General features: G+C 38.5%; 1 protein-coding gene across 4 annotated transcripts in view; it reads left to right on the top strand.

Moving 5' to 3' along the window:
• SIPA1L1 (signal-induced proliferation-associated 1 like 1) overlaps positions 1 to 25,813 on the top strand; it is a 221,344-nt gene that overhangs the window by 54,249 nt on the left and 141,282 nt on the right. For 2 of the 4 annotated variants that reach the window (XM_011949634.1, XM_011949633.1), the window contains exon 2: positions 13,389 to 15,186. In XM_011949634.1, the coding sequence (XP_011805024.1) occupies positions 13,689 to 15,186 (1,498 nt within the window). In that variant the 5' untranslated portion in view covers positions 13,389 to 13,688. Of the gene's footprint in view, positions 1 to 12,095; positions 12,746 to 13,388; positions 15,187 to 23,922; positions 24,021 to 25,813 lie in introns of those variants that run through there. The other 2 variants (XM_011949635.1, XM_011949636.1) reach the window with 2 other exon arrangements.

The following is a 25,813-nucleotide window of genomic DNA, read 5'->3' as shown; positions in this document are numbered from 1 at the left end:
CTGTAGTAATCCCAAGGGATGCTGTAAAAAGAATAAGGTGGGGTAGTGGTGGGAGTGGAAGGGGTGGACAACTTCCTGAAAGAGAACATACCCCAGTGCAATCTTGAAGGAGGAGTAAGAGTTAAAGAGGTGTGAAGGGTAGATAAGAATAAAACAGGAGGAGGAAAGAAGAGAATTATGTCGAGTTGTGTTCCAGCAGAAGTTACCACTTGGCTTCACCTGAGAACCTGGTGCATTCAAGAAATTGTAACTGATTTCCTTTCCCTTTGACTGGAACTCAGGGTTCAGGGAGCATGGTGGGAAGAGTGTGGAAAGATTGGGCTGTTAACTAGGGAGATTTATCTTGCACTTAGTAAATTCTGACATTACAAAAACAGAGAGGTTGTTGTGAGGATTTAAGCAAAAGAGGGTAAGAGTCTTGTGCTCATATGCACCTTATAAACAGTCTTGAATAAGCAAAGTGATCAGTTTTTAAAATGAGCATTATTGCAGACACACAAGACTACATTTTAAGTTCAAACTTACTATTCTAGTTAGAGGATTTATTTTACTTTGTCACAAAAATGAGAAGGTTGGCACAAAAAAAAAAAAAAAGACTTCCACAAGGTTTTATCTTTGAACACTTTATTGGTTTGCATTTTGATTAACCTTTTTTCTAGTTTGTTAAGAGTTTAAATGATCAAGTTAATACATTTGTGAGGAAAATCTCACTTAGAAATCAGAGATTTTTAAGTTTAGGGGACTAGATTAAAAATAATTTTATTTGAAAGTTAGGCATAATATGTATGTATATTTGCATATGTGCATAGTTTTTAAAAAAAAAACCTGGAAGGATGTGGTATGCATTAAAGAAAGATACTTTGTTTGCTCCTGCTTTCATTTCTATTGACAACTTGCCAGAATTATTTGTATAGAGCTTCTATTTTCGGAACCATGATATAAATAAAGGATTCAAAATGTTTCCAATATGAAGCATTTCATCTACCATTTTTACGTCAGCTTGAATGGGAGGAGGTCCTTTGCTGCTTCTGAGCATAAGCAGATTCTGTGGCTCTTCATCATCCACCCCTTTGCCTTTCTTTTTCTGGCTCTGTAAATACTTAAGTTGCTGCGGAAGTGACTGGCCCTTGCGCTGGATCGTTTCTCTCCTCTGCCCTTATCATTCAGTGTCTTACTGTCTGTGCCCCCAGCCCACAGACAGTGCCTGGAAGAATATGTGTACTATAAGGAGTGTCTACCATTGGGCTTGGGATTGGGACATGTTGAAGAAGATGTATACTTTTCACTTTTTCTGTACTATTTCAGTTTTTAAAATTTTCAGTAAGCATATAACCCAGATCAAAAATGACTTTGAAAAAGGGCAAAGGAGAGACTTCTGTGGTGAGAAAAATTATTTGAGGGTGAAAGATAAAAGTTATTTTCACCATCATTAGTTTGATGGTAATTGTTTTAAATTTCTGGTTTCAGTTGTCTCTCCCTTTCATGCTGTATTAACCACACTGCCTTACATTGTCCTGTGAGAATGTGTTTATTTGCTAGGATTTTAAATAGTTGATTCTATTGTGGATTAGTTTTTCTTTTAGTTACTCCATTGTGATAGTGTCTTATCCAGTTCTATGTCACTTGTTAAATCTTTTAAAAGATTTGCTTCTTTTTATGCCTGTTTTTCATGCTGTTTTGATACGTGGATTGGGGGGAGAAGGTCAAATCCACTATTTTTCATTCATTACTGTTGTGAAGGCTTTTTAAGAGAGAAGGATGGCTGAAACCTGTATTAAATTTTGCTAATGTGGACTTATTTTTGGCATTTCTCCTTCAACACAGATAGCTGTGAAATAGCCATGCTTACATTTTAGATTACAATAGAAGTTCTGATAATTTATCAGTTAATTTCTATTCTATTTTAGCTGAAAGCATATAACTCTTATTTCTAGTGATTACATTTCAAGGGTACTAAGCTTAGGTGCTTTCAGGATAAGGATTGAACAGATCATTTCCTCAAGAAGAGCCTGAAAGTCTCACTGGAGAGAGAAGGCCAAACCACAGGTAGACTGAATCCTGAAATTTCAGTAAGTAGCAGAAAGGGAAGCATTTTTAGAAAGGAGGGTGTCCTGGTACAAGGAACATGGCTTAGGGATCAGACTCTTGAGCAGTGACCCAGTCTCTTCTGAGCTGCTGGGTCTTCATGTACAAACTGCAGTAGATAATAGCTCTTTAAAGATTGCTTTAGGGAGTTGTTGAGATAATGAGCAGTGCCTGATGCATACATAACTGGTTACAACGGATGGAAACAGATTATTGAACAAGCATGCTCTGCACTTGATCTTAGCCAAAAGGCCGAGAAGCGATGAACAAGCATGCTCTGAAAGGTCAGCATGGTACAACAGGCAGGGTAGCACTTGGGGAATGAGGGACTCTGGATGTAAACGTGGGCTTGGCCCTTGCTATTTAACCTTAGGTGGACTTACAGTTTCTGGCTACCACAGGTGGAACATGATGGGCTCAGACAAGGTATTCTTTATAATTTACAGTTTTAAATTTTCAATATTGAATTCTTAATGTGGGCTCAGTCACTTGGTAGAGCTTTATGAAGAGGGCATGGTAGTTTGTCTAGGGCAAGCCTGTTTCCTTCTGTTAATATAAGAAGGAAGCAGTTTGTGAGCAGGTGCCAGTTACTCTTGAATTCCAGGCCTAAATCAGAAAATAATGGCATGGGCCAGGTGCAGTGGTTCATGCCTGTAATCCCAAACTTTGGGAGGCTGAGGCAGGTGGATCATGAGGTCGTGAGATCGAGACCAGCCTGGCCAACATGGGGAAACCCCGTCTCTACTAAAAATATAAAAAGTAGCCAGGTGTGGTAGCGGGTGCCTGTAGTCTCAGCTATTCGGGTGGCTGAGGCAGAAGAATCGCTTGAACCCAGGAGGCAGAGGTTGCAGTGAGCCGAGATCGCAGCATTGTACTCCAGGTACTCTTAGGTGACAGAGCGAGACTCTGTCTCAAAAAAAAAAAGAAAAAAAAATAATGGCATGGCAGTTTAGGAGCCACTGAAGGTTCTCAAAGTGACATGACTACCATAGCATTTTTAAAAAGTTAAAGTTAATTATTAATTAATATTTTTTCTCTCATTGTATCCATTTCCACGGGATGTAGAAATTCATGCCTGGGTTGGACTGGAGAGGTGGAACACAGGCTATAAGGGAAACTTTTTTTCTTTTATATTTTCAAAGCAGTTTTTCTGCCATAAATTTTGTAACCACTAGCCCAGTATTGAGAGAGAACCCACTATATAGTGAGCACTTTTATTTTTTTTGGAAACGGTCTTGCTCTGTCACCCAGGCTGGAGTGCAGTGGTCCGATGGCAGCTGATTCCAGCCTCAAACCCCCGAGCTCAAGCAGCCCTCCTGAATAGCTGGGACCACACCACCACGCCTGGCTAATTTTTTTTATTTTTTATTTCTCCAAGACAGAGTCTTGCTCTGGCGCCCAGGCTGGAGTGCAGTGGTGTGATCTTGCCTCACTGCAGCCTCTGCCTCCCGGATTCAAGCAGTTCTCCTGCCTCAGCCTCCCAAGTAGCTCGGATTACAGGCACACCCTACCATGCCTGGCTAATTTTTGTATTTTTAGTAGAGACGGGGTTTCACCATGTGGGGCAGGCTGGTCTTGAACTCCTGACCTCATGATCTGCCCACCTTGGCCTCCCAAAGTGCTGGGATTACAGGCGTGAGCCACCACTCCCAGACTTTTTTTTTATTTTTTATTTTTTAGTAGAGACAAGGTCTTGCTTTGTTGTCCATGCTGGTCTCAAACTCCTGAGCTGAAATGATCCTCCCTCCTCAGCCTCCCAAAGTGCTGGGATTACAGTTGTGAGCCACTGAACCTGGCCTGACCATTCCTTTACCTCTCTATGCTCTTTCTTCATTCGTAAAATGGAGATACAGTTAACCCTTGAATAATGCAGAGGTTGTGGCACCAAAACTCCCACCCGGCATGCAGTTGAATATTTGAGTATAACTTTTGATTCCCCCAGGACTTGACTAAGAAGAGCCTCGTGTTGACCAGGAGCCTTACTGATAATATGAACAGTGAATGAACACATAGTTTGTATGTTATATGTATTATATAGTGTGTTCTTACAGTAAGTAAGCTAACGAAGAAAAAATGTTATTAAGAAAATCATCAGGAAGATACATTTGCAGTACTTTACGGTATTCGTCAGTACCGTAAATTTACTTCATCTGTCTGATGTGGCAGGCAAGTGCAGCTGCAGACTTCAGTCCATGGTACAGATCAAACTATCGAACTCTTTTTTATAAAATCCTGACTTGCCTTCTTGGGAGCACTTTTAGCATCACTAGTGGCACCTCATATGGGTCCCATGGTGTTATTTGGGGTTAACGTATTTTACTAAGCGTGAAAAATACACCAGAACCACGAGAGGTCACTTTTTACTCTGACATGGAGTTTATCTGGAGAGGATTAGTTTTTAATCGGAGAATTGTAATACTTGAGCTCACCACAATAGCAGCAGGATATGGCTATGAAATTATTTTAGGAGTACAATATGTATTACAATTAATTGTATGCAGTTATGATTGAATATTACATCTTTACATTTGTTTACATTTCTCTCAGCTGCAGACTGCACCATTTATGATCTTTTTGTGCATAAGTTGTGATACATTTTAGTGCCTTAAGTAGATTTATGTATCTTCAATGGTAGTAAATGATAAAATAGACTAATATCTACATGTATTTTATGCATTCATGACATTCCTAACTTTTTATTGATTTTTTCTCTATATTTCTAGGCTATGTGGTTTTTTCAATTTGTCACAATTCTCCAAAATATTTTTTAGTGTATTTGCTGAAAAAAAATCTACAGATAAGTGGCCCTCCCTGTTCAAACCTGTGTTGTTCAAGGGTCGACTGTACTCCTGGGGTGCTGGTGAGGACTGAAGGAAAGGAATGAGCATGTGTGAGAAAATGAAATGGGTGAGAGTCCTGCTGTCTTAGATCCTTTGAGGGAGAGAGGTTATGCTCAGAGATAACGGTACAGTCAGACAGACACAGGAATCGTCTGCAGTCTGTATTTAAGGACATGCTAAGGCAATGGGAAGTGATTTTAATTTTTTTCTTTTACGTTCTGGGTTCTTGGGTGGTATTTCAAAATCTGCTAAGGGAAATGCGCTTACTGTTGATATCAATCATGATTAATAATAGTTTGGATATTATGTTCGTCTATTGTTCTTATGCTCCTTTCTGCTTTTTTCCTGAGCTAAATTTAAACGTGTCTTTTCAAGTGCAGTTTCTTAAATTCTTTTTGGAACATAAATATTCAAATAAGAAAACTGTGATATCCTTAATAAAGCCATTTGTGGTGCTCCTTCCTACTGAGCCCCCTCCCGTTTCCTACACACTTGTCTTCTTTTTCCAGTTAGATAATAGAGACTTAAGGGTAAAGATGATCCCCCTGTGTCACTGACAGTGACTGTCTCAAATCGCCAATGTTAGCAGCCTGAAAATCTGTCTTAGAGATGCAGATTCTCTGCTGCATTTTTTACAGAGTTCATTATATGTGGATCAAAGGCAATTTTCATGGCTTATCTAATGTAAATCTGACTTCATAGCTTTCCCTTCTGCCCTCAGAGAAGAAAATCAGTACTGCCAGATTCTTCTTCCCCAGTATGCAATTCCTTGAGCCATTGATACCATGTAGCACTTTAGTGAAGCTCTCCAGGGTGTTGGTGTGAGTCCACATAGAGACATTCTTCAAATTTAGCTTCAATCCTGCAGAAGGACTGTGAAAAGGACAGAATATACATAGGAAAGTAGATGTTTCCCAGGAAAGGGGAACTAATGATGGCAACCTGTGCTCTGTTTGGGTACCTTCATCTGATGTTCCTAGGTCACTGCAGTCTTGGGAGGGGACAAGGTGAAGGCTGCTGCGCACAGGGGTACTTTTATGTCAATATTAAAGATAAGGAAAGCATCTGTAAATGAGGAAATATAAGCAATTGTGTTAATCATCTATGTGACATAATTATTCAAATCCTATAAATACTGCTAATCTTATAATCTTTAGTACTTTCATTTTAATTAGGGGATTTAGCACAAGAACATCTTACAGGACAGACCTGACATCTGTTGGATTGTTACTTTTTTGGTGATTTGAATGGGGTTGGGGGTTTAACAAAGTATAGTATCTTAGAATTAGTATTTAAACGTGTGGTCATCATACCGCATTCCCAGATCATATTTTATATTTTTAGCAACAGAAAGATGGGTTGTTTTCTCATAAGTTTTGTTTCTGATTATGAAGGTGACACACATTCATTTCAGAAAATAAAAAATATAGACAAATACAAAAAAAACAAATTGCTCATAATCAAAAGACAAACATTGTCAATTATTTGGTGAACTTACTTTGCCCTTTTAATCTGCCTGCCTATCTATCTATCTATCTATCTATCTATCTATCTATCTATCTATCTATCTATCTATAACATATCAAAATTTGTAATGTATATTCAGTTTCTTTTTTATCCTGTATTCTTCTGAAATATGGACCTGCTTGTCCCCAGTTATGTTCAATAGGATGCATGGTATAAAATGTTTGATTTTTTTTTTTTTTTTTAAGTGAGTCCATGGTCAAATCAGTTAAGAAATTTATTAGTTTAACAAAATTGGTGGTGGTGCTGGTGGTATTTTCTGTGTTTTAATAAAAATAATGGGAACTCACTATGTTACTCAGGCTGGTCTCAAACTCCTGGGCTTAAGAAACCCTCCCACCTCAGCCTCCCAAAGTATTGGGATTACAGGCTCAAGCCACTGTGACTGCAGATTTCTTGGAGGCTTTAAAAGACCAACATTTATCGAAATGTTTACAGAATGCTTTTTTGTGGGTTACTTGAATTTGAGCACAGTTTGGGAAAATGGACAAGCACTTACTTCATGTGCTGGTTATTTACTCGTTGTCCCAGGGCATCTCACACTTGTCTTTCCCCAGATATATTTGCTAATAAGTTGTTTAATACCAGATTTGATGTGATAATCAGTTGTTCAATTTATAGTATTGGGTGAATTAGTTTTTTTAATGTATTTTAAACGTATAGTAGTTGTATTTTATCATACAATTATTATGATAAAAACACTCATTTACTTCTTCGGTCTCATGTGGTCTCTTGATATATCCTGATGGCAGGCATGGAAACTCTCAATGCCTGCAATGAGTTAGTGAACTTTTGGTTTGTTTTCCTTTAAAGTATTATTATAATTTATCACACCTCAAGCACTATTTTCCTCTAATAATTCTGTTTCACTTTTACCTTTCTACTTACTACCTTTTAGTCCTTCTGCCCTTCCTACTTTAAGCTCTTCCAGCTTAGGTCTTTGGTATTTTATTATGTGCTTATTGCATGAGATTAGTCATATTTAAATATAAGAGATAAACATTGACAGGTACTTCTGTACTTCATTTTGCCAGCTATTGAAACAATTTACTACTTACCAATTATTCTACCATGGGTTAGGTGCACTGGCTTACTCCTGTAATCTCAGCACTTTGGTAGGATCCCTTGAACCCAGGAGTTAAAGATCAACCTGGGCAACATAGCAATACCCTATTTCTACAAAAAAATTTTAAAATTAACCAAGCAGGCCTGGCGCGGTGGCTCACGCCTGTAATCCCAGCACTTTGGGAGGCCGAGGCGGGTGGATCACGAGGTCAGGAGATTGAGACCATAGTGAAACCGCGTCTCTACTAAAAATACAAAAAAATTAGCCAGGCGTGGTGGTGGGCGCCTGTAGTCCCAGCTACTTGGGAGGCTGAGGCAGGAGAATGGCGTGAACCCGAGAGGCGGAGCTTGCGGTGAGCTGAGATCGCCACTGCACTCCAGCCTGGGTGACAGAGCGAGACTCTGTCTCAAAAAAAAAAAAAAATTAACCAAGCATGGTGAGGCACGCTTATAGTCCTAGCTACCCAAGAGGCCAAGGTGGGAGGATCACTTGAACCTGGGGGTTCAAGGCTGCAGTGAACCGTTATCATACAACTGAACACCAGCCTGGGTGATAGAGCAAGACCCTGTCTCAAATAATAATAATAATTATTATTATATTTATTATTATAATTATTATATATTAAATAAAATTGAATATATTATAATTAATATATAATATACTAATAGCTATTATTATTCTACCATGTAACTTGTTCCAGCATTCTTTATTCTGTCATTCTTTTTCTGCCCTCAAGCTTTCTGCCAAACTTTTGTGTTCTTTCCTTCACCTTCAGCTATACAAACTATATTCAAGCTTAACAAAACCTTTGAAGCATAACCTTCTGAACTTTTTTAGTTAGGAGGGTGAGTGGGAAGAAAATGTGATTTTCCCTTTTGATCCTTCCTCTGTCCAAACAGGCACATTTTAAGTTGTTTTCTTATCTCTAAATTTAAATATGGCTTTATCATGTTACATGTTTTGTATCTATAACTTTTGTATTCACTTTGTTAATTTTGCCACAAGTTTTTTTGACTCTACTTTGTTTCCGTCAGTGTCGTCCCCTTCAGAGAGTGAACATTGGGAGAGCAGGAACTAGATTTATCAACTGTTTTTCTCAACTCTTCCTGCTTTTTGTTGAAGGGAAAATATGGAAATGAAAGGAGGTAGAAATTCCTTTCTAAAAAGTTGCATGCTAATTCATAAATCTTAAATTATCCATGGCTTGCATTAAGATGTGTTTCAGGCTAACTTGAAAGAATGAGCCATCCCTTCTGTCTGAGATGCGACTTTTATGTAATGTGAGTGGAATTCAGGAAAGCCAAGAAGGGATGTAAAGAAAATAGTTTGCTTTATTTGATTATCTTAGCTCATCTAATATTTAAGTACAGTGAAGTTATATTTCTGTTTTTAAATAGTGTTCTATTACATTCTGAAGTAAGAATATTTATAGGCATTCTAAGTCTGTGTGCACAACTTCAAAAACTATTTCTATTGTTTCTTTTTTTTTTTTTAAGAGCCTGGGTATTACCATGTTACCTAGGCTGGTCTCAAATTCCTGGGCTCAAGCCATCCGCCTGCCTTGGCCTTCTAAAATGCTGGGATTACAGGCACAAACCATTGTGCTGGGCCTGGACATTTTCGTAAATACTTCTGTAGTGTATATCTCTGGATTATTGGGACATTTGAATAGTTATTCATCAGCACAGTTCCTTCTGTTGCCCTGAAACATTGAGAACTGGTGTTGTATTTTAGGCTATACCAGTTAAAGAATCTGAGAAGATCTCATTTTGGAATGTGAAAGTATTTGATGAGGAATGCTACATCTTTCTGGTTGCACTGTATTGCACTGTAATTCTTTCACAACAGGAACTGTAGTGTTCCGCCAACCCCACCCCCTTTCCACATCTTCTTGTGTAACCTTTAAGCCGCTCTTTATGCCCTTGGCACGATGTTGTTTCTTTATTCCTTGAATTACTGTGCTCCCTTCCTTACTACTTAATCATTTCTTGAAAAAAATTTTTTTCATTATTCTGCTTGTTGATTAATTCATTATAAGATAGGTAAATAAAGAAGATATCAAATGAGCATCTACCTCTATTTTATCTGGAGTTTAGTGGAGAAGATCATAACCAGAGATTTGGAGGTAACAGCATGGAGATGATATTTAAAGCTGCAGGCACCTACAGTATCACCAGACAGAGTACTGGTTGCCATGCAGATTTCCAGCAGGTAACTTAGTTATTCTGCCTTTGTTCAGCTGCACAGACAAATGTGATCCAACCCAATCAACACTCTGCTTTCCACAGTGATATTATTACTCCAGTGGACCCATGCTTCTGTCTCATCCTAATACACTTAGTGCTCACATGCATCCTGATAGAAATGCCCTTTATACCCCCTTCCAGAAATATGAAAAATGGTAAGAGGAGTAAACCATAGACACCACCCTGCAATCACTAGCTTTTCAGTGGACCGCAACTGAAGACTGAGTAGTGGGCAAAAAGAGGCAAGAGAAAATGAAGAAGCACATGGTTATCACAGAGGTCCAGAAAAGAGAGGTTCAGGGTGGAGGATGGGTTCGGGAGTGCAGATGCTTCACAGAGCCAGAATGACAAGGGCTTTTTAGCAATCAAGAGGTCCCATGAGAGGTTCCACTTTCAGCATTCTCAGGGACTTGATGTTCTAAATGACTGACCTACTGTGGTACAACTAGTCCCACCAGGAGATAGTTCCTGTTATTAAAGAGCTTACAATCAAAATGGAAAGTATATAGGAAGGAGGCATGACCCATGCATCCCCCGTCATCTTCTTGCTTCTCTGTGTCTCCCTGCTACACCTGGAGCTTTCCTTGAAGGAGGGACTGTTGGATGTATGGTCCATGCTCAGAAGACACTACAGAAACATAGGGGGTGATTTAGAAGACAGGAGGAAGCATTTCTTCTGGAAGAATGGTGGGTTAGGTTGTGAGAGATGTTGAGTTGATGAAAAGACTTTCAACTAGTTGAACTGAACTCATTAAACTAAACTATGGGCCCTCTAGATAGAATTAGTGTTCTAGCTACACGGATCTACCATAGACTTAAATAGTATCTAGAGCTGTAAAATTAAACATGTAATAAGAAAAATTTTTATATAGCCTGCTCTTTCAACAGATGGAGGTGACATGCTGTGAATTCGTATTGCTCTTCTGTTTAATTCTATTGCTTTTTGCCATATTGGTACTTAGGTTTGCTGATATTTAAGAGAGTTGCTAATCATTGTCAACATAGGTTTGCTGTTTCAGCCTACCCTGAGGAATAGATGTTAAGGTATTATTTATCTGTCATCATGTGATACACATCAATGGACAGCATTATTTTTGACTGGTGGTTTAATAAGTGCAAAGCATGTATATTTCCATATATACTAGTCAGTGCCCAAAGTTTATATTGTACCCCAAAGGGGTTTGATGCCATAAATAAGAATGAGAAAAGGGAAAGAGGGAGGGAGATGGAAAATGAGAGGGAGGAAAAAATACAAAGAAAATAAGATCCTTCAGACTGAAAAAAAAATCTGTTATTTAACATAATTTCCCATCTTGAACCTTATCAGTTTTTACAGGCCATTAAAACGTGGCTTCTTTCTCTCCCATGTGCTCGTCTATATTTTGAAATGAAGAGAAAACATTGAGTCGTTGTTATATAATGTAATGGGAGTCTTGAAATTTCTTTTGAATTGGTAAGAAATTTTTATATTTAAAAATAAGATTTTATAAACTCATTAAAAATATTGGAAGTATATGAGATGGTTTGGAAGAGAAATACTGATGGTGGAGACTGAGCATTTCCAAGTCAGTTTTATTTCTTGTATTTTACTGCCAGCTTTTAGTTTCCTCCTATAATGGAAATTACTTCACATCTACTAAGAAAGACAGTTCTGCAGTAAAGTATTTTCTAAGGCAAATGAAATGTGGCAAGAGTTTTTATCATGGTGGGATTGGTGTGTTGTCCTTTTAGAGAATGAATGTTTTGGGAATGAAAGATGATTTATTTGGATTTCTGTGAGGTTGTGAGAAATGTTGAAAGCATCTACTTTTTATAAGAATCTACTTAGAATTATTATTTATGCCATATAGAGTATTCATTGAAATAATCAGCTTTTTGGGAGATGAACAGGTGTTTGCATTTTGGTTCAGTTGATTCATTTTCCTTCCATTTTATGAGAATCACTTCTTAAACCTTTGCCGTGGCCATACATGCTGTCCTTTGATATCCTCGGAAGCAACAGTTAGCATGTTTTGTCACTTGAAGGGTTATCATTGAAAGAGGAACATGTAAAGTTCTGGAATGTAAAGGGAATAATAGCAGTCTGACAGTAGAAGTATCTAGAAAGGTCAAAAGCCAGGTTTAATTAGGTAGCAGTGCAAAACTATTATCTCTTTTACAAAAGATGGTGAAGAGGAGTGCTAGTGAAAACAATTGGCATTTATCTGAATGGCTCCACAGACCCAGCCAGCACGAGCCCAGCCAGAGCTTGCCTGGCCCTGCATTCTGCAGGCAGCATGCTTTTTTTTTTTTTTTTTGAAACACCCCTACGTGTTCCAGCCTTTAAATAGCAGTGAGTCTTCTAAAATGATGCTGTGTGCTGCAAGAGAAATGAAAGCGCCTGCCTTGGAGGCAGGAAGCCGACTAGGGAGAGATGCTTAATTATCGTGGAAGTAAGTGCTTGTTACCATTGAGTGGAGAGTGCAGCAAGTGCGGGTCGTCCTCGGGTGTCAGAGCCATGATTTGTAGACAATGCCGCCCTGTCAGCTCAGTGCTGGTTCAGCAGTATCTTTCCAAACATGTATTTGGCAAGAATTTAAAGGCCACCTCTTGTGTAATTTGTGGAGTCTTGGAAAAGAAGCCTCTGCCTTTCTTTTCAGAATGTACGCAACCATGCAGAATTTTGTACTCAGAATCTGTGTCTCCTGCCTCCTGCCTGACGTGCTCATGAGGAAGTTCATTTCCATGCCCGTCACCTGGAAGGATGCTAACAGTTCTCTGTAATCTGTTGGGGATATGGAGAGGGCCACCCAGAGCTGTGTTTTGTTTCTGCCGTCTTCATAAATTAGCACTGATGGGGTGGAGTAGGTTGTACTGCATAAGAAAATGCAGGCATTTTGTTCATTAGTGAGATACTTCTAGCTTTTAAGAGTACAAGAAACTAAGGAGAGCTTGGGAAGAGGTGGTGGTGAATGCTGGATTCATTCTGCAATATCCTCGTCTCGGTAAGTAATAAAGTAGAGGAAAATACAGAAGAGTGCTAATGGATATAATGGCTCCGGGAAAACCCTTTTTATTTATTTTTTTTCTGCTGTATTTGTTTTTGCCAACTATGTTAAGCCTTTGTAAGGAAACAAAAAGCATGTATTGATTTTGGAATAGAGGAGTTAAAAAGTGATTGTTGCAGCATATTCAGTAAAGTCATTTTTCAGTTTTTACTTTCGTCAGAAAACTGTGTTGCTCTAATTGTCTTATTCACTTGGTTACATCTCAAACTTCTGGTTATCACAGTAGCTCATGATGTTCTACATTTTTAGAGGTCATTGGAACAAAAGTCTGTAGTTTGGGTAGGAGCCATGATATCCAGAACAAGACGTACCCCTCCCCCTGCCCCCCATTTTATGAAACAGTTCAATTAAGATGAAGTCTTAGTGGTCTTTTTTTTTAGAATATAAATTATGGATTTTATCAAATGAATTTTACTTTCTTCCTTTCTTTCAAACCTGCTTTACTAAAAATATGGATTTTGGAACTGTGAATCCCAATCCATTATTGAGTCTTTTATTTTCATGTATCTGGTTTTGACAATTGTGTGTTCGTTTTTAGATGTATTTATCTGCTAATTCAAATTATCCTTTTCTGTTTTAGAGAAAGCATGGGATTATGGCAACCACAGAGTCTCAGTAATACAAGTTCCATTCAGTTTTTTCTAAAAGAAAACCCTCTGTTAAAGTGAAGCAAAGAAACTGTTGTGGATTATAACGTTTAGGAGTTCAAATTTCAGTGCTTTACAAATAAAGCATCATTTAATCTTTTAAATGAAAAAGATTAAGATCTCATGCAACTGTTGTATTTTCTGGAAGCCATTCTCCAAAAGGGAAGTGCACATTTAAAACACAGATATGATGGTCCTTGCTGCAGGGATTTAAGTCTACTTGCTTTTACATCATGACCAGCTTGAAACGGTCACAGACAGAGAGGCCCCTTGCCACTGACAGGGCCTCCGTTGTTGGCACAGACGGCACCCCCAAAGTCCACACTGATGATTTCTACATGCGGCGCTTCCGGTCCCAAAATGGCAGCTTAGGATCATCAGTTATGGCTCCTGTAGGACCCCCCCGAAGTGAAGGTTCTCACCATATGACCTCAACCCCCGGAGTCCCAAAGATGGGGGTAAGAGCAAGGATTGCAGATTGGCCCCCAAGAAAGGAAAACATAAAAGAATCTAGCCGTTCAAGCCAGGAAATAGAAACCTCAAGTTGCCTTGATAGCCTGTCCTCCAAAAGCAGTCCTGTGAGTCAGGGAAGTTCTGTTAGCCTCAATTCCAATGACTCAGCCATGCTGAAAAGCATACAGAACACGCTGAAAAACAAGACAAGACCGTCGGAGAACATGGACTCCAGATTTCTCATGCCTGAAGCCTACCCCAGCTCCCCCAGAAAAGCTCTTCGCAGAATACGGCAGCGAAGCAACAGTGATATCACCATAAGTGAACTTGATGTGGATAGCTTTGATGAATGTATCTCACCTACATACAAGACTGGACCATCACTGCACAGGGAATATGGTAGCACATCTTCAATTGATAAACAGGGAACGTCTGGAGAAAGCTTTTTTGATTTGTTAAAGGGCTACAAAGATGACAAATCTGATAGAGGTCCAACTCCAACCAAGCTCAGTGACTTTCTCATTACTGGTGGTAGCAAGGGTTCTGGTTTCTCTTTGGATGTTATAGACGGGCCTATCTCACAGAGAGAGAACCTCAGGCTTTTTAAGGAAAGGGAAAAACCACTCAAGCGACGTTCGAAATCTGAAACTGGAGACTCATCTATTTTTCGTAAATTGCGCAATGCCAAAGGTGAAGAACTTGGGAAGTCATCAGATCTTGAAGATAACCGATCAGAAGACTCTGTCAGGCCCTGGACATGTCCAAAGTGCTTTGCCCACTATGATGTCCAGAGTATATTATTTGATTTGAATGAGGCAATTATGAACAGGCACAATGTTATTAAGAGGAGAAACACCACCACTGGAGCTTCCGCAGCTGCCGTGGCATCCTTGGTCTCTGGACCTCTGTCTCATTCAGCCAGTTTTAGCTCCCCAATGGGCAGCACAGAGGACCTGAATTCCAAAGGAAGCCTCAGCATGGACCAGGGAGATGATAAAAGCAATGAGCTTGTAATGAGCTGTCCATATTTTCGGAATGAGATAGGTGGAGAAGGGGAGAGAAAAATCAGCCTTTCAAAATCAAATTCTGGCTCCTTTAGTGGATGTGAAAGTGCCTCCTTTGAGTCTACCCTTAGTTCCCATTGCACAAATGCAGGAGTGGCAGTACTTGAAGTGCCCAAGGAGAACTTGGTGTTGCACCTAGATAGAGTGAAAAGATACATCGTGGAACACGTGGATCTGGGTGCATACTATTATAGAAAATTTTTCTACCAGAAGGGTAAGTAGAGATCCTTTATTTCTTAAATTTTCTTTTGCCATACTTTCTGAAGAAAAGTACTGTATATTAAGATATTTATTAGCAATGTGGCATAAGATTTGCCTGTCTTCATTATCTTTCTTGATGGTAAAATAGCTCTATAGCCGTTTGCTCAATTTATTTCTTCTTGCATTTTTTTGAGTTACTTTCCCCTTTCAGATATACAAATGTCTTGTATATTAAATAGTACTTTTACAAATAAAAAGCCCCTTTGACTTAGCAGTTGAAATTATAGTCTTTGTTATATAGTAGATTTGCTGTGTCACCTTTAGGGATAAATGTACCAAATTGAAAATATTTATATATAGCTATTTTTTAAGGATTGCAAAAACAGTTTTAATGCTACTTTCATTTTTTAAGACTTTCGCAGTAAGTACAGGAACCATGTCTTTGCTGCTTCAATGTTATCATCAGTAGGTGGGAATTACAATATATTCCTGTCCATTTACAGGAAGTATTGTGAAAACAAATTACATTATTTGACAGAAGTCACAGAGCCAATAGATCTCAGTGCCAAGAATCAAATCTAGGTCTTTGAGTAGAAAAGGCACTGACGAGAGAAGTACCTTTGACATAAGGGCCACTTCCTTTCTAATCTTTTCTTTGACTGGGAGAGTAAAAAAAGAAAAAGAAAAAGAAAAAAAATTTATATATATAGTTGAGATTATACTTTATACACAGTTTTATCTCATACTTTTAAGAAAGACCATTGTGATTTACTGAAAAGTAAGTAGTATAAGTGAACTCTTACAAGCTTTTTGAGCAGCATTAATTTAGGAATGAGTTTAAGTTATCCAGATAGGCAAATGAGGAAACAGGATGACCATCCACGAAGGACATACCTCTGTGTTCCATTAGCTAGATCAGTCATCTCTGCAGCCAAGTGAAGAGGCCTGTGGCGAGAGGCTCCCAGTCTGCAAACTACTCCCGCAGTGTTTTGATTTCCACTGTTTTTGGGTTTTTTAATGGTACTTAAATTTATTCTTCTGAGTGAAGTTTAGTTTCAAATCTAGTACTCATAGCTTTATAACAATTGCTTTAGAATAAAACATCTTAATATTACATGATAGATCCCATTCCAGAAGGCTTTATTGACAGAAACAATCTTGTCTCGTGACTAAATTCCTACATATCTATGGCATGGGTCTTGGAATCAATATTGTTTTGCATACCCCGATGTCATTTTTAAACATTTATCTTCTCAGAATAATTTTCTGAAGTTTATATTTTAGAAATTACATCTCTCTTACACTGTCCTTTAAGGTCCAAGGTTTCTCATTCTTGCCAACTTGGCATTTGGGGGTGAGATGATTCTTTGTTGGGGTGGGGTGGAGACGGGGGCTGTCCTGTGCATTGTAGGATGTAGGATGCTTAGCAGCATCCCTGGTTTCCACACTATCAATGCCAGTAGGTTTTCCTCCTCCCTCTAGTTGTGACAGCCTAAAATGTCTTCAGGCATTGCCAAATGTCTCTTAGGAGGTAAACTAACCCCTAGTTGAGAACCCCTGCTTTACTGTACTTGCGCAAATTTTCTGCAGGTGTTTCTGAGCTGTCAATAGGTGAAGGCAAAATGGCCTCCACCCAAAACTGACACTGAAACATATTAGTTATAATCTAATTTATGTAGCTATGGGTACCTTTTTCCTATTAGGCACTATAATGACATTATTATAATAATGAACATTTTGGGTACTTATTGTGTACCAGGCACTGTACTAGGCATTTGCTATGCCACATTTTCTCATTTCAGTCTCTTAATGCCCAGGAGGGTAGGTACTATTGTTAACCTTATTTTCCAGTTGAGAAAACTGAGGCTTAAGTGATAGGCTCTCATGGAGCTAGTAAATGTTGGAGCCAGGCTGTCTGAACAGTCATGTTCTTAATCACTGTTCTCTGATCTCTGCTAGGTTAAAGAGATGGAGAATCTTTAAGTATTTTATCTTTCAAAAGTCTGCAATAAAAATGTGAATGCTTAGATTCCAGATTAATCCTGTTTGTTCCTAATAACCTCATAAATCTAATAGTCACTAATCCAGTAGTTACTAATTTGAAGCATGGAAAATACCCTCTTACCCAGCATAATTGGAACTAGTGAATTGAAAATATCAACTCAAGCAGGGAATTTTTTAAAAGTATACATTTAAGCTGTTCTATTGTCATTAAAACATGTAAGAATGTGTTTGCCAAACTCTTGTGAGGCCAAAGGCTTTTCTTTGACAATGATTCTACTCTTTCAAATTCTTCATTGTGTTAATAGGCTAAACCATAAGAATAAAAACATAGAGACTAACAACACAATCTGAGTACAAAATCTTAGATTTCATAACTTTTTTCTCATTTTTTCGTAGCTGTCCTGCCCACATTTAATCCAACAGCTTTCTTTTTAATGATTTGTCTTTATTAAGTCTGTAGTAAAGCCTTAGTTTTTAGTAGGAACAACGTTTATCTTTTGTACTCATATTTCATCAGCTTTCATAATTAAATTTCATAATTAAAATAGCAAGTCAAATGGTATAAACAGCCCACTCTTTGTCAGCATGAGGTCCAGCTGGCGGGAGCAGAAAGTATATATGGCACTAGGGATCACCCACTAGACTGCTGGTGCCCCTGGGTATTCATCAGCATGGTTTGCAGGGGAATGATGAGCAGTGTGGTTAATCCAGGAAGTTGTCCAATGAAAGTCAGTAACACAGAGTGCCTACTGTAAGAACTTTTCTTGGGCCACACAACTTAGAATTTTCAAGTCAGACAGGCAATTTGTTACAATATGATAATATACCACAAGTATTGGCTCTGGATAACAAAATTTTGAGCAGAAATTAAGCTCTGTAAAGTATAAACTGTACATTTTAAAAATTGTTATTTATACTTTTATATAGTATAAAACATATTTAAACAAACAACTCTGTCTTGTAATAGACAACTTTGATTCACTGAAATTAGCAGACTAACTCATTTTTCCTAATCAGAACCTTAAAGCAAGTCTTCTTGTTGAAGGAGTACATCAGTGTCAGATGTAATTTATCCTCTAGCACCAAGGTGTGGCCCTGCTGACCTGGCTGTCACTCAGCCGCTTATCAGGTAGTTTCTGTTTGGCTGCCTAATGCATTCCTGACTTCACTGTGGCTAAGTCTCAGGCAGGGGCGGGAGTAGAGTGGGAGTACTTTACTAAAGTATGCTATACAGCTGCATATTTTGCTGATGAAGCTATAATCACTTTTTATTATTACATTGTTTTTATAAACATTATTTTACAAATTTACACTTCAGAGGATATTTTACTCCAACATATAAGCCAGGTCGATTGCTGGAAAGATGCTGGATCAATAGAGGAATCCCATTGTTCGTACTTAGTAAAATAAGCAACATGCTATCGATGCTTTTCTTTCCAGTCCTTTCTCATGCCCACTTCTCTTTGCCATTTTGCTAGTGAGTGTATGTTTATATTGAGACCCAGGATTAAATGACGATCGGTAATAATGTAGCTAACATTCATTGCATTACTTCTTTGTACTTTATTTAGAGTTCCTCACTTAATGCCCATTGGACCCCAAGGTGAATCTGTCCTGGTGATAGAAGTCCAAGTAATACAGCCACATCCTCCTTAGGGAGGCACAGACTAGGCAGCAGGGCTGCATTCAGATTAACCTGAATTACTTATCTTCCTTTGAGTGTATGTATGTTTTCTGTTTTTATGTATTTATTTATTTTATGGTTATTTTTTGAGACAGAGTCTCGCTCTGTCACGTAGGCTGGAGTGCAGTGGCATGATCTGGGCTCACTGCCATCTTTGCCTCCTGGATTCAAGCTTTTCTCATGCCTCAGCCTCTCAGGTAGCTGGGATTACAGGTGTGCAGCACTGTGCCCAGCTAATTTTTGTATTTTTAGTAGAGATGGGGTTTCACCATGTTGGCCAGGCTGGTCTCAAACTCCTGGCCTTAAGTGATCTGCCTGCCTTGGCCTCCCAAAGTGCTGGGATTACAAGCATGAGCCTCCACACCCGGCCTTGTGTTTTTATTTAGATAGTCACCATGATCAGAGTACTAAGGAAATTTATAAGTGGAAAATACTAAGTTATAGAATAATTATAATGTTGCCTATATCCTGCATAGCGTGTTGGAGGAGGAGACCTTTTCCAAGCCTTTTCTTACCTTGGTTTCTGTGGCCCCACAAGACTTCTTCAGTTTTGCACTGAGTGTATAATTGTCTATGAACTATGTTCTCCTTGAATCCTATACAGAGGAATGCATTAATGAAGACAGAGGAGCCCATGGGCTCTTGGCAGTGGCATTTGTTCCTCCACTGATCAACAGTGTTGATAGGCTTATCTGCGTGGTATCTGGAGTGTTAGTCTCAAACTCAAGTTACTGAAGATGCTGTGATAGGGAAGGGCCTCCCTCTACTGCACACTGCCCAGGAAAAACACAGTATCTGCTCTGAAGAGCATCTAAGAATATTTTCCCATTCCTTAAAAGAGGGGAAACTAATGCTTATGCACGTAAATATTCTTTGGATAACGGTAAGCCACCAGATTTGATTGTTCTTACTGTTCACCTTCCTCCTCCTCCTCCATTCCAAAACACATACAAATCAGGTTGAACAGAAATTGAGGAGACAAAGTACATTTCAGTTGCTGTTTTCTGTCTTTACTTCTCACCCTCTTGTCATCAGCCATCTTTGACGTAGTTTCTTTAGAATACCACACTTAACTTGATTTGTACTAAAGTTACAGCTTTGGCACTCTCATATACTCTCAATTTTGCTATCAAGAGCTGTTCTTCAAGTTCCAGTCTGTCAAATAAGCATCATTAAATAGCTGTTATAAGTTTTAGTGGATTATTTTTTAGTGCACATAGAACATCAGGGAATATGATTAACTAACTGTATTTCTAAAAATGTGTGCTTATTTTGTTTCTTCAGGATTTTTTGCTTTTTTAAAAATCCTTCTGCTGTGTAAACATTAGTCTTGAGAAAAGTACCATGGAATGCTTTACAAATCAGTGTTCTTTAAGCGTAATTACTCTACATCTAGTTTTTTGATGTGGACAGTTTTAGGTTTTGGATAAAGGGTAAACTCCAAGGTCAGTAAGTCTGCTCTCCTGAACCACGTTGTGTTCTACGCTGTTGAATTTAGCAGTTATTTTCTGCCAAAAATGAATTGAATGCTGAAAGTTTTTATACATATATAATAATTAATTGTTTTAATGCTTTTGCCTTTCATTTTTTATTAAAGTATTTTTCAGTGCAGTTTCATTTTCATACAGTTTATATATAATCTATGCAATTAATTTGAAGGTAACTCTCTATGTATTCCCTCACAGGGAGATTTGAGGCGCTAAATGCCTTCCTGAGAAGCTAAGCTAGGAGTGTGTTTTGCTGCTGTCCTTTTTTCTGCTCAGGGCTTCCAGTAGCAAGGAAGCTAGTAGGTATTGTGGTTGTGTGTGTTTGCTCCTTGGAAAGCAGAGGTGTCCTCTCTTTTCTTTACTGTGATCTCGAAGCCCCAGCGTGGCTCAGCTGCACCCTGATCTGGAAGGCTTTCACAGTGCCTGAGCCTGTCAAGCCAGAGGTTTGTGGAAGCTGCTGAAAAGGGTGTGGGCTTCAACTGCTCCTACATGTGTTTTATTTTGAAATGAAGATAGACCATCAAAGACCACACTAGTTCAAACACTTGACTTTATTAAAGGTCATCTTTTTAAGAGCCAATCATATAAAAACAGAGTTTGTTTTGCAGTAAAGCTGGTGGTGAAGACATTTTCATTATGTCATTCATCAGCCCCTTTAGAAAGTTCATGTGAAAAATTTATTTTAGAATTTGATGCCAGAAGTTGAAACCGGTAGCTACCAAATGCCTGCCTTTCTGATGATAGGTATTTTGTGTGTGTGTTTTGTTTCACTTATCTCTTGTTTTACTTCAACTCCCAGAACCAAATTTGATGCTCAACTATACGATTTTGATTATTAACACATCTGCTTCCACTTTCATCTTTTATTTTCCTATTCTGTTTCATTAGCATGATTTATATATATCCTGTATCATTAATGACCTCAATTCTTTTTGGAAAAAGATGATTAGTATACATTTATATCCAAATAAAATACCTCTGTCCCCAGGCTTTCTCCTTAGTTCCAGCTGCATTTCTCACCAGCTGTTAATCTGCCTCTAGCCAGATGGCTATCTCATTGGTATCTGTAACCCACATGCAGAGAGATTTGGAGTTCACCATTTTTCTCCCCTCCTCATCATTGCTCTCCTTCTGTAAATTAAAGCTTCTTTGATGCCTCCTTCATCTTCATTATGTTCAACCTACGATCTCTAGTCTACCTTCAGATTGCAGATAACTTCTGTTCCTCATGTCCCATTCCCAATTCTTTATGTAACTTCAGGGCCTCATGCCTCTTACCCAAATTCTAGGTTTCTTAGTCCCTTTATAGTCTACCCTACTCAAACTCTAACCTCTTGTCTTTGCCAGATAGTCCTTTATTTAATAATGTAATAAACATGTGGGTCATCTGAAAGGCAGATGCTGAGACAATACAGGACTACAAGTGGTTAGGGGCTTGGATGAGAGAACTTAGGTCTGTGAAAGATAATTTTGCAGAGAAAGCCTTCAGTTCTTCAAAGGAAAGAGGAGACAAAGGAAGATTAGGCAGGGAGAGCCTCAGACCATGATGCAGATCTGACAAAGTGTCAGCCAATGCAAAGGGTCAAAAATGAGCATTAGAGAGGCATTACTAGAGCATCACTCCTTGTTGGGGAGTAAAAGGCAGGTCCTGTTACCCCACTATGCTCAGCTATTGACTAGGGGCTGCCCAGGAAGAGTGTGGCCCAGCTCAAAAATTATAGTAGATTTGAAGGCACGGCATCCAGAGACTTTTAACTAATCCTATTTCTTGTGACCAAACTGGTTGTAGGTTCTTCCTAGAAGGGAAATCAGAGTGTTGCACCCACATACAAAAATGCATTATCCAATTTACTGTTGTCAAGAGTACCCTTCATTTTTTTAAAGTAGTTTTAAAAATTAAAATAACTGCACATTTATTCACTCATTTATCCATTTGTTCAGTCATTCAAATAATATTTAGCATCTGTTGTGTGCCAGATACAGTGCCTGGAGGAGAAAAAATGGAGATACACCTCTGCGTTCATGGTATTTATAGTCTCCAATTAGTGCAGTTAAGATGAATGGGAAGCTATTAAACAGAGGTTTTTTAAAAAGTCTTCTACAATTTCTTTGTTTCCTCTGTTGGAACTCTGTTTTGATGGATGGTGAACCCCTGGACTTATCTTCCCTTTTTTTTTCTTTTGTAATTTCAATTTCTTTTTATTTTTGTTCTATACTCATTGATTTCATCTGATGACAAGCAGTTGCTATGTAGCTCTGTATGTTCTATTAGTCCTTTTGCTGAATTTTATTTTTAGCCGTCATATTTTTAATCCCCCAATAACTCGTTCTTTTGTTTTTTGTTTTTAGACAGGGTCTTCCACTGTCACAGGCTGGAGTGCAGTGGCGTGATTATGGCTCGCTGCAGCCTCAAATTCCTGGGCTCAAGTGATCCTCCCACCTCAGCCTCTTAAACAGCTGGGATCACAAGTGTGCATCAACACACCTGGCTAATTTTTTTAGATTTCTTTTTGTAGAGATGTGGTGTCACCATGTCACCCAGGCTGGTCTCAAACTTCTGGGCTCAAGCAATCCTCCCACCTCAGCCTCCCAAAGTGCTGAGATTATAGGCGTGAGCCACTGCGCCCACCTTGTAGTTATCTTTCATAATAGTTTTTTCTTATATAACCTCCCCTCCCATTTCTCTGTTGGTATTAATTAAAAATTTTTTCTAAGTTCTTTTTCTTGAATTACCTGTATCTTCCTGTTTGTACATTTTACTTTTCTTACTTTTCTTGTTTTTTCTTCTTCATGCTGTTAGTTGTCCAGTGATCTTTATCACATTTATGAATAAAGGTTGAGGTAGCTTAATGTAAGAGGCTTGGGTTCCCCTGCAGCTCCCCAGCTAATCTCTTCTTACATAGGAGAAGTAGTGTAACCTTTTTATAGGAAGGTGTCCCTGTGCAGTGAGAGAGCAATAATCAGGCTGCAGGATAGAAACCCACAGGTGTGTCAAATTAGAAGGGCTTTATCCTGTTCCACTCCTGCATGGAGTTGAGTTTCCTTCCCCTGCCCCAGGGTATGCACTAGAATAGGTTACTCTTCCTTTCCTCTCTTGCCCGCCCTCCAGGGTTATGCAGCCCTCTGAACTCCTCTCCTGCAAGGTTTAGATGCTCTCCCACCACTGACCTGACACACCCTAGCACCTCTTGTTTTGCATGATGATTTCTATGCTGCATTAATTCACAGCCAGCCTAAGCATGCTTTGAAGGCAAGGGCCACAGAATAGAAGGTCAGGTTTTACAAATGAATACATGTTTGTTGCTGAACAAGGTATAAAATTTATTGAGTTGAGGAGCCAATGTGTCTTGTATTCATAGCATCAGGAAGAAAAAGGTAGAGGAAGCCCTCTGTGTATATGGCCTTGTGTTATACTCCAGACACTGGGTAATACGTTGCAGTTCTTCTTCCTCTCTTCTCAAGAAATGAGACTACAGACAGGTCTGTATGTGATCATGGTGGTTTTGTGGAAATTTACCAACCACCAATTGATCCCCATAGGCACAAAACGCCATCACAGAGATTGATTTTTACTATTGTAAGCTTTACTGGACACAACTGATGGAAACTAAAATCAGTGAATGACTGTTGAAGGAGAAATGGGAGGAGAAGCAGGATTTGCATGACCTCCAGGTATTTCCTTTAAGACATTTGTAAACTACAGGAGAAAAGATAGTAACTTAATGGTGGAGAAACCTGGCAGACACAGCCTTACCTAAGTGAATCAAGGTTGATATGAACCTCCAGATGTACTGACAAGGACACATCATTTCTGTAGTCCTCTTGCCCAAGAGGCACAACCCCAGCCCAATCACTTGAAACTACCACACAAACCCAAATTGAGGGAGAAATACTCTTCAAAGCTGTCAAGGTCGTGACAGACAAGTAGACTAAGGAACTCTTAGAATCTATAGGGGATTAAAAAGACATAACAACAAAATGCAACATGGGATTCTGAATGGGATTGGGGGGATTTCACATAATGGAAACACTGGTAAAATTTGAATAAGAACTTTAGTTAATGGTATTGCGCCAATGTTAATTTCCCGGTTTTATTTGTGAGGGAGGATATCCATCACCTTGAGTATCATTTCTTTGTGTTGGGGACATTTCAAGGCCTCTCTTTCAGCTATTTTGAATACACCAGTAGATTGTTGCTAACTATAGTCACTCTAATGTGCTATTGAGCATTAGAACTTTTATTGTTTAACTGTATGTTTGTACTCATTAACCACCCTCTCTTCATCCTTGTCAGATGAAGAATTTGGAAATATTTTACCCCATGAAACTCATGATTTCTTCACTCTGTTGATTGTTTCTTTTGCTGTACAAAAGTTTTTTACTTTAGTATAGTCCCGTATGTCTATTCTTGTTTTCATTGCCTGTGTTTTTCAGGTCTTAGCCATAACGTCTTTGCCTAAACCAATGTCCTGGAGCATTTCTCCTTTGCTTTCTTCTAGTAGCTTTATAGTTTCAGGTCATATGTTTATTATGTCTTTAATCCATCTTGAGTTGATTTTGTATATGGTGAGAGAGAGGAGTGTAGAATTTTCCCAGCACCATTTATTGAAGAGGGTGTCCTTTCCCCAGTGTGTGTTCTTGACCCCTTTGTCAAAAATTATTTGGCTGTAAATGTATGAATTTTTTTGGATTCTGGATTCTGTTCCATTGGTCTTTGTGTCTGTTTTTAGACCAGTGCCATGCTGTTTTGATTACAATAGCCTTGTAATATGTTTTAAAGTCAGGTAGTATGATATTTCCAGCTTTGTTCTTTTTGCTCTGTTTTGTCTGTTCTGCCTCTTTTTTTTGGTTCCATGTGAATTTTAGGATGTTTTTTCTATTTCTGCAAAGAATGGCATTGGTATTTTGAATGGGGATTTGCACTGAATCTGTAAAATGTTGTCATTTTAATGATGATAATTCTTACGCTCCATGGGCATGGGACATGTTTGTTTGTGTGTTCTTCAATTTCGTTCAACAGCGTTTCGTAGTTTTCCTTACAGAGATCTTTTACAATTTTGGTTTAATTTATTCCTAGGTATTTTTCTTTTCTTTTTCTGTTTTTTGTTTTTGTTTTTGTTTCTGTTGTAGATGAAATTGCCTTCTTGATTTCTTTCTCAACTAATTTGTTATTGGTGTAAAAGAACACTACTGAATTTGTGTTGATGTTCATTTTGTATCATGCAACTTTACTGAATTTAATGATCCAGATCTAATATTTTTTTGGTGCAGACTTAAGTTTTTTCTAGATATAAGATTATATCGTCAGCACAGAGGAACAATTTGACTTCATCTTTTCTGATTTAGATGCCTTTTCTTTCTTTTTTTTACCTGATTGCTCTGGCTTGAACTTCCAATACTGTACTGGAGTAGTGAAAGTAGACATCCTTGTCTTGTTCCAGTTCTTAGAGAAAAGGATTTCAGCT

This window comes from Colobus angolensis, unplaced genomic scaffold (genome assembly GCF_000951035.1).
Source record: "Colobus angolensis palliatus isolate OR3802 unplaced genomic scaffold, Cang.pa_1.0 Scaffold3, whole genome shotgun sequence".
NCBI lineage: Eukaryota > Metazoa > Chordata > Mammalia > Primates > Cercopithecidae > Colobus > Colobus angolensis.
The sequence above is the reverse complement of the archived record's forward strand: the minus strand, read 5'-3'. Positions and strand labels throughout refer to the sequence as shown.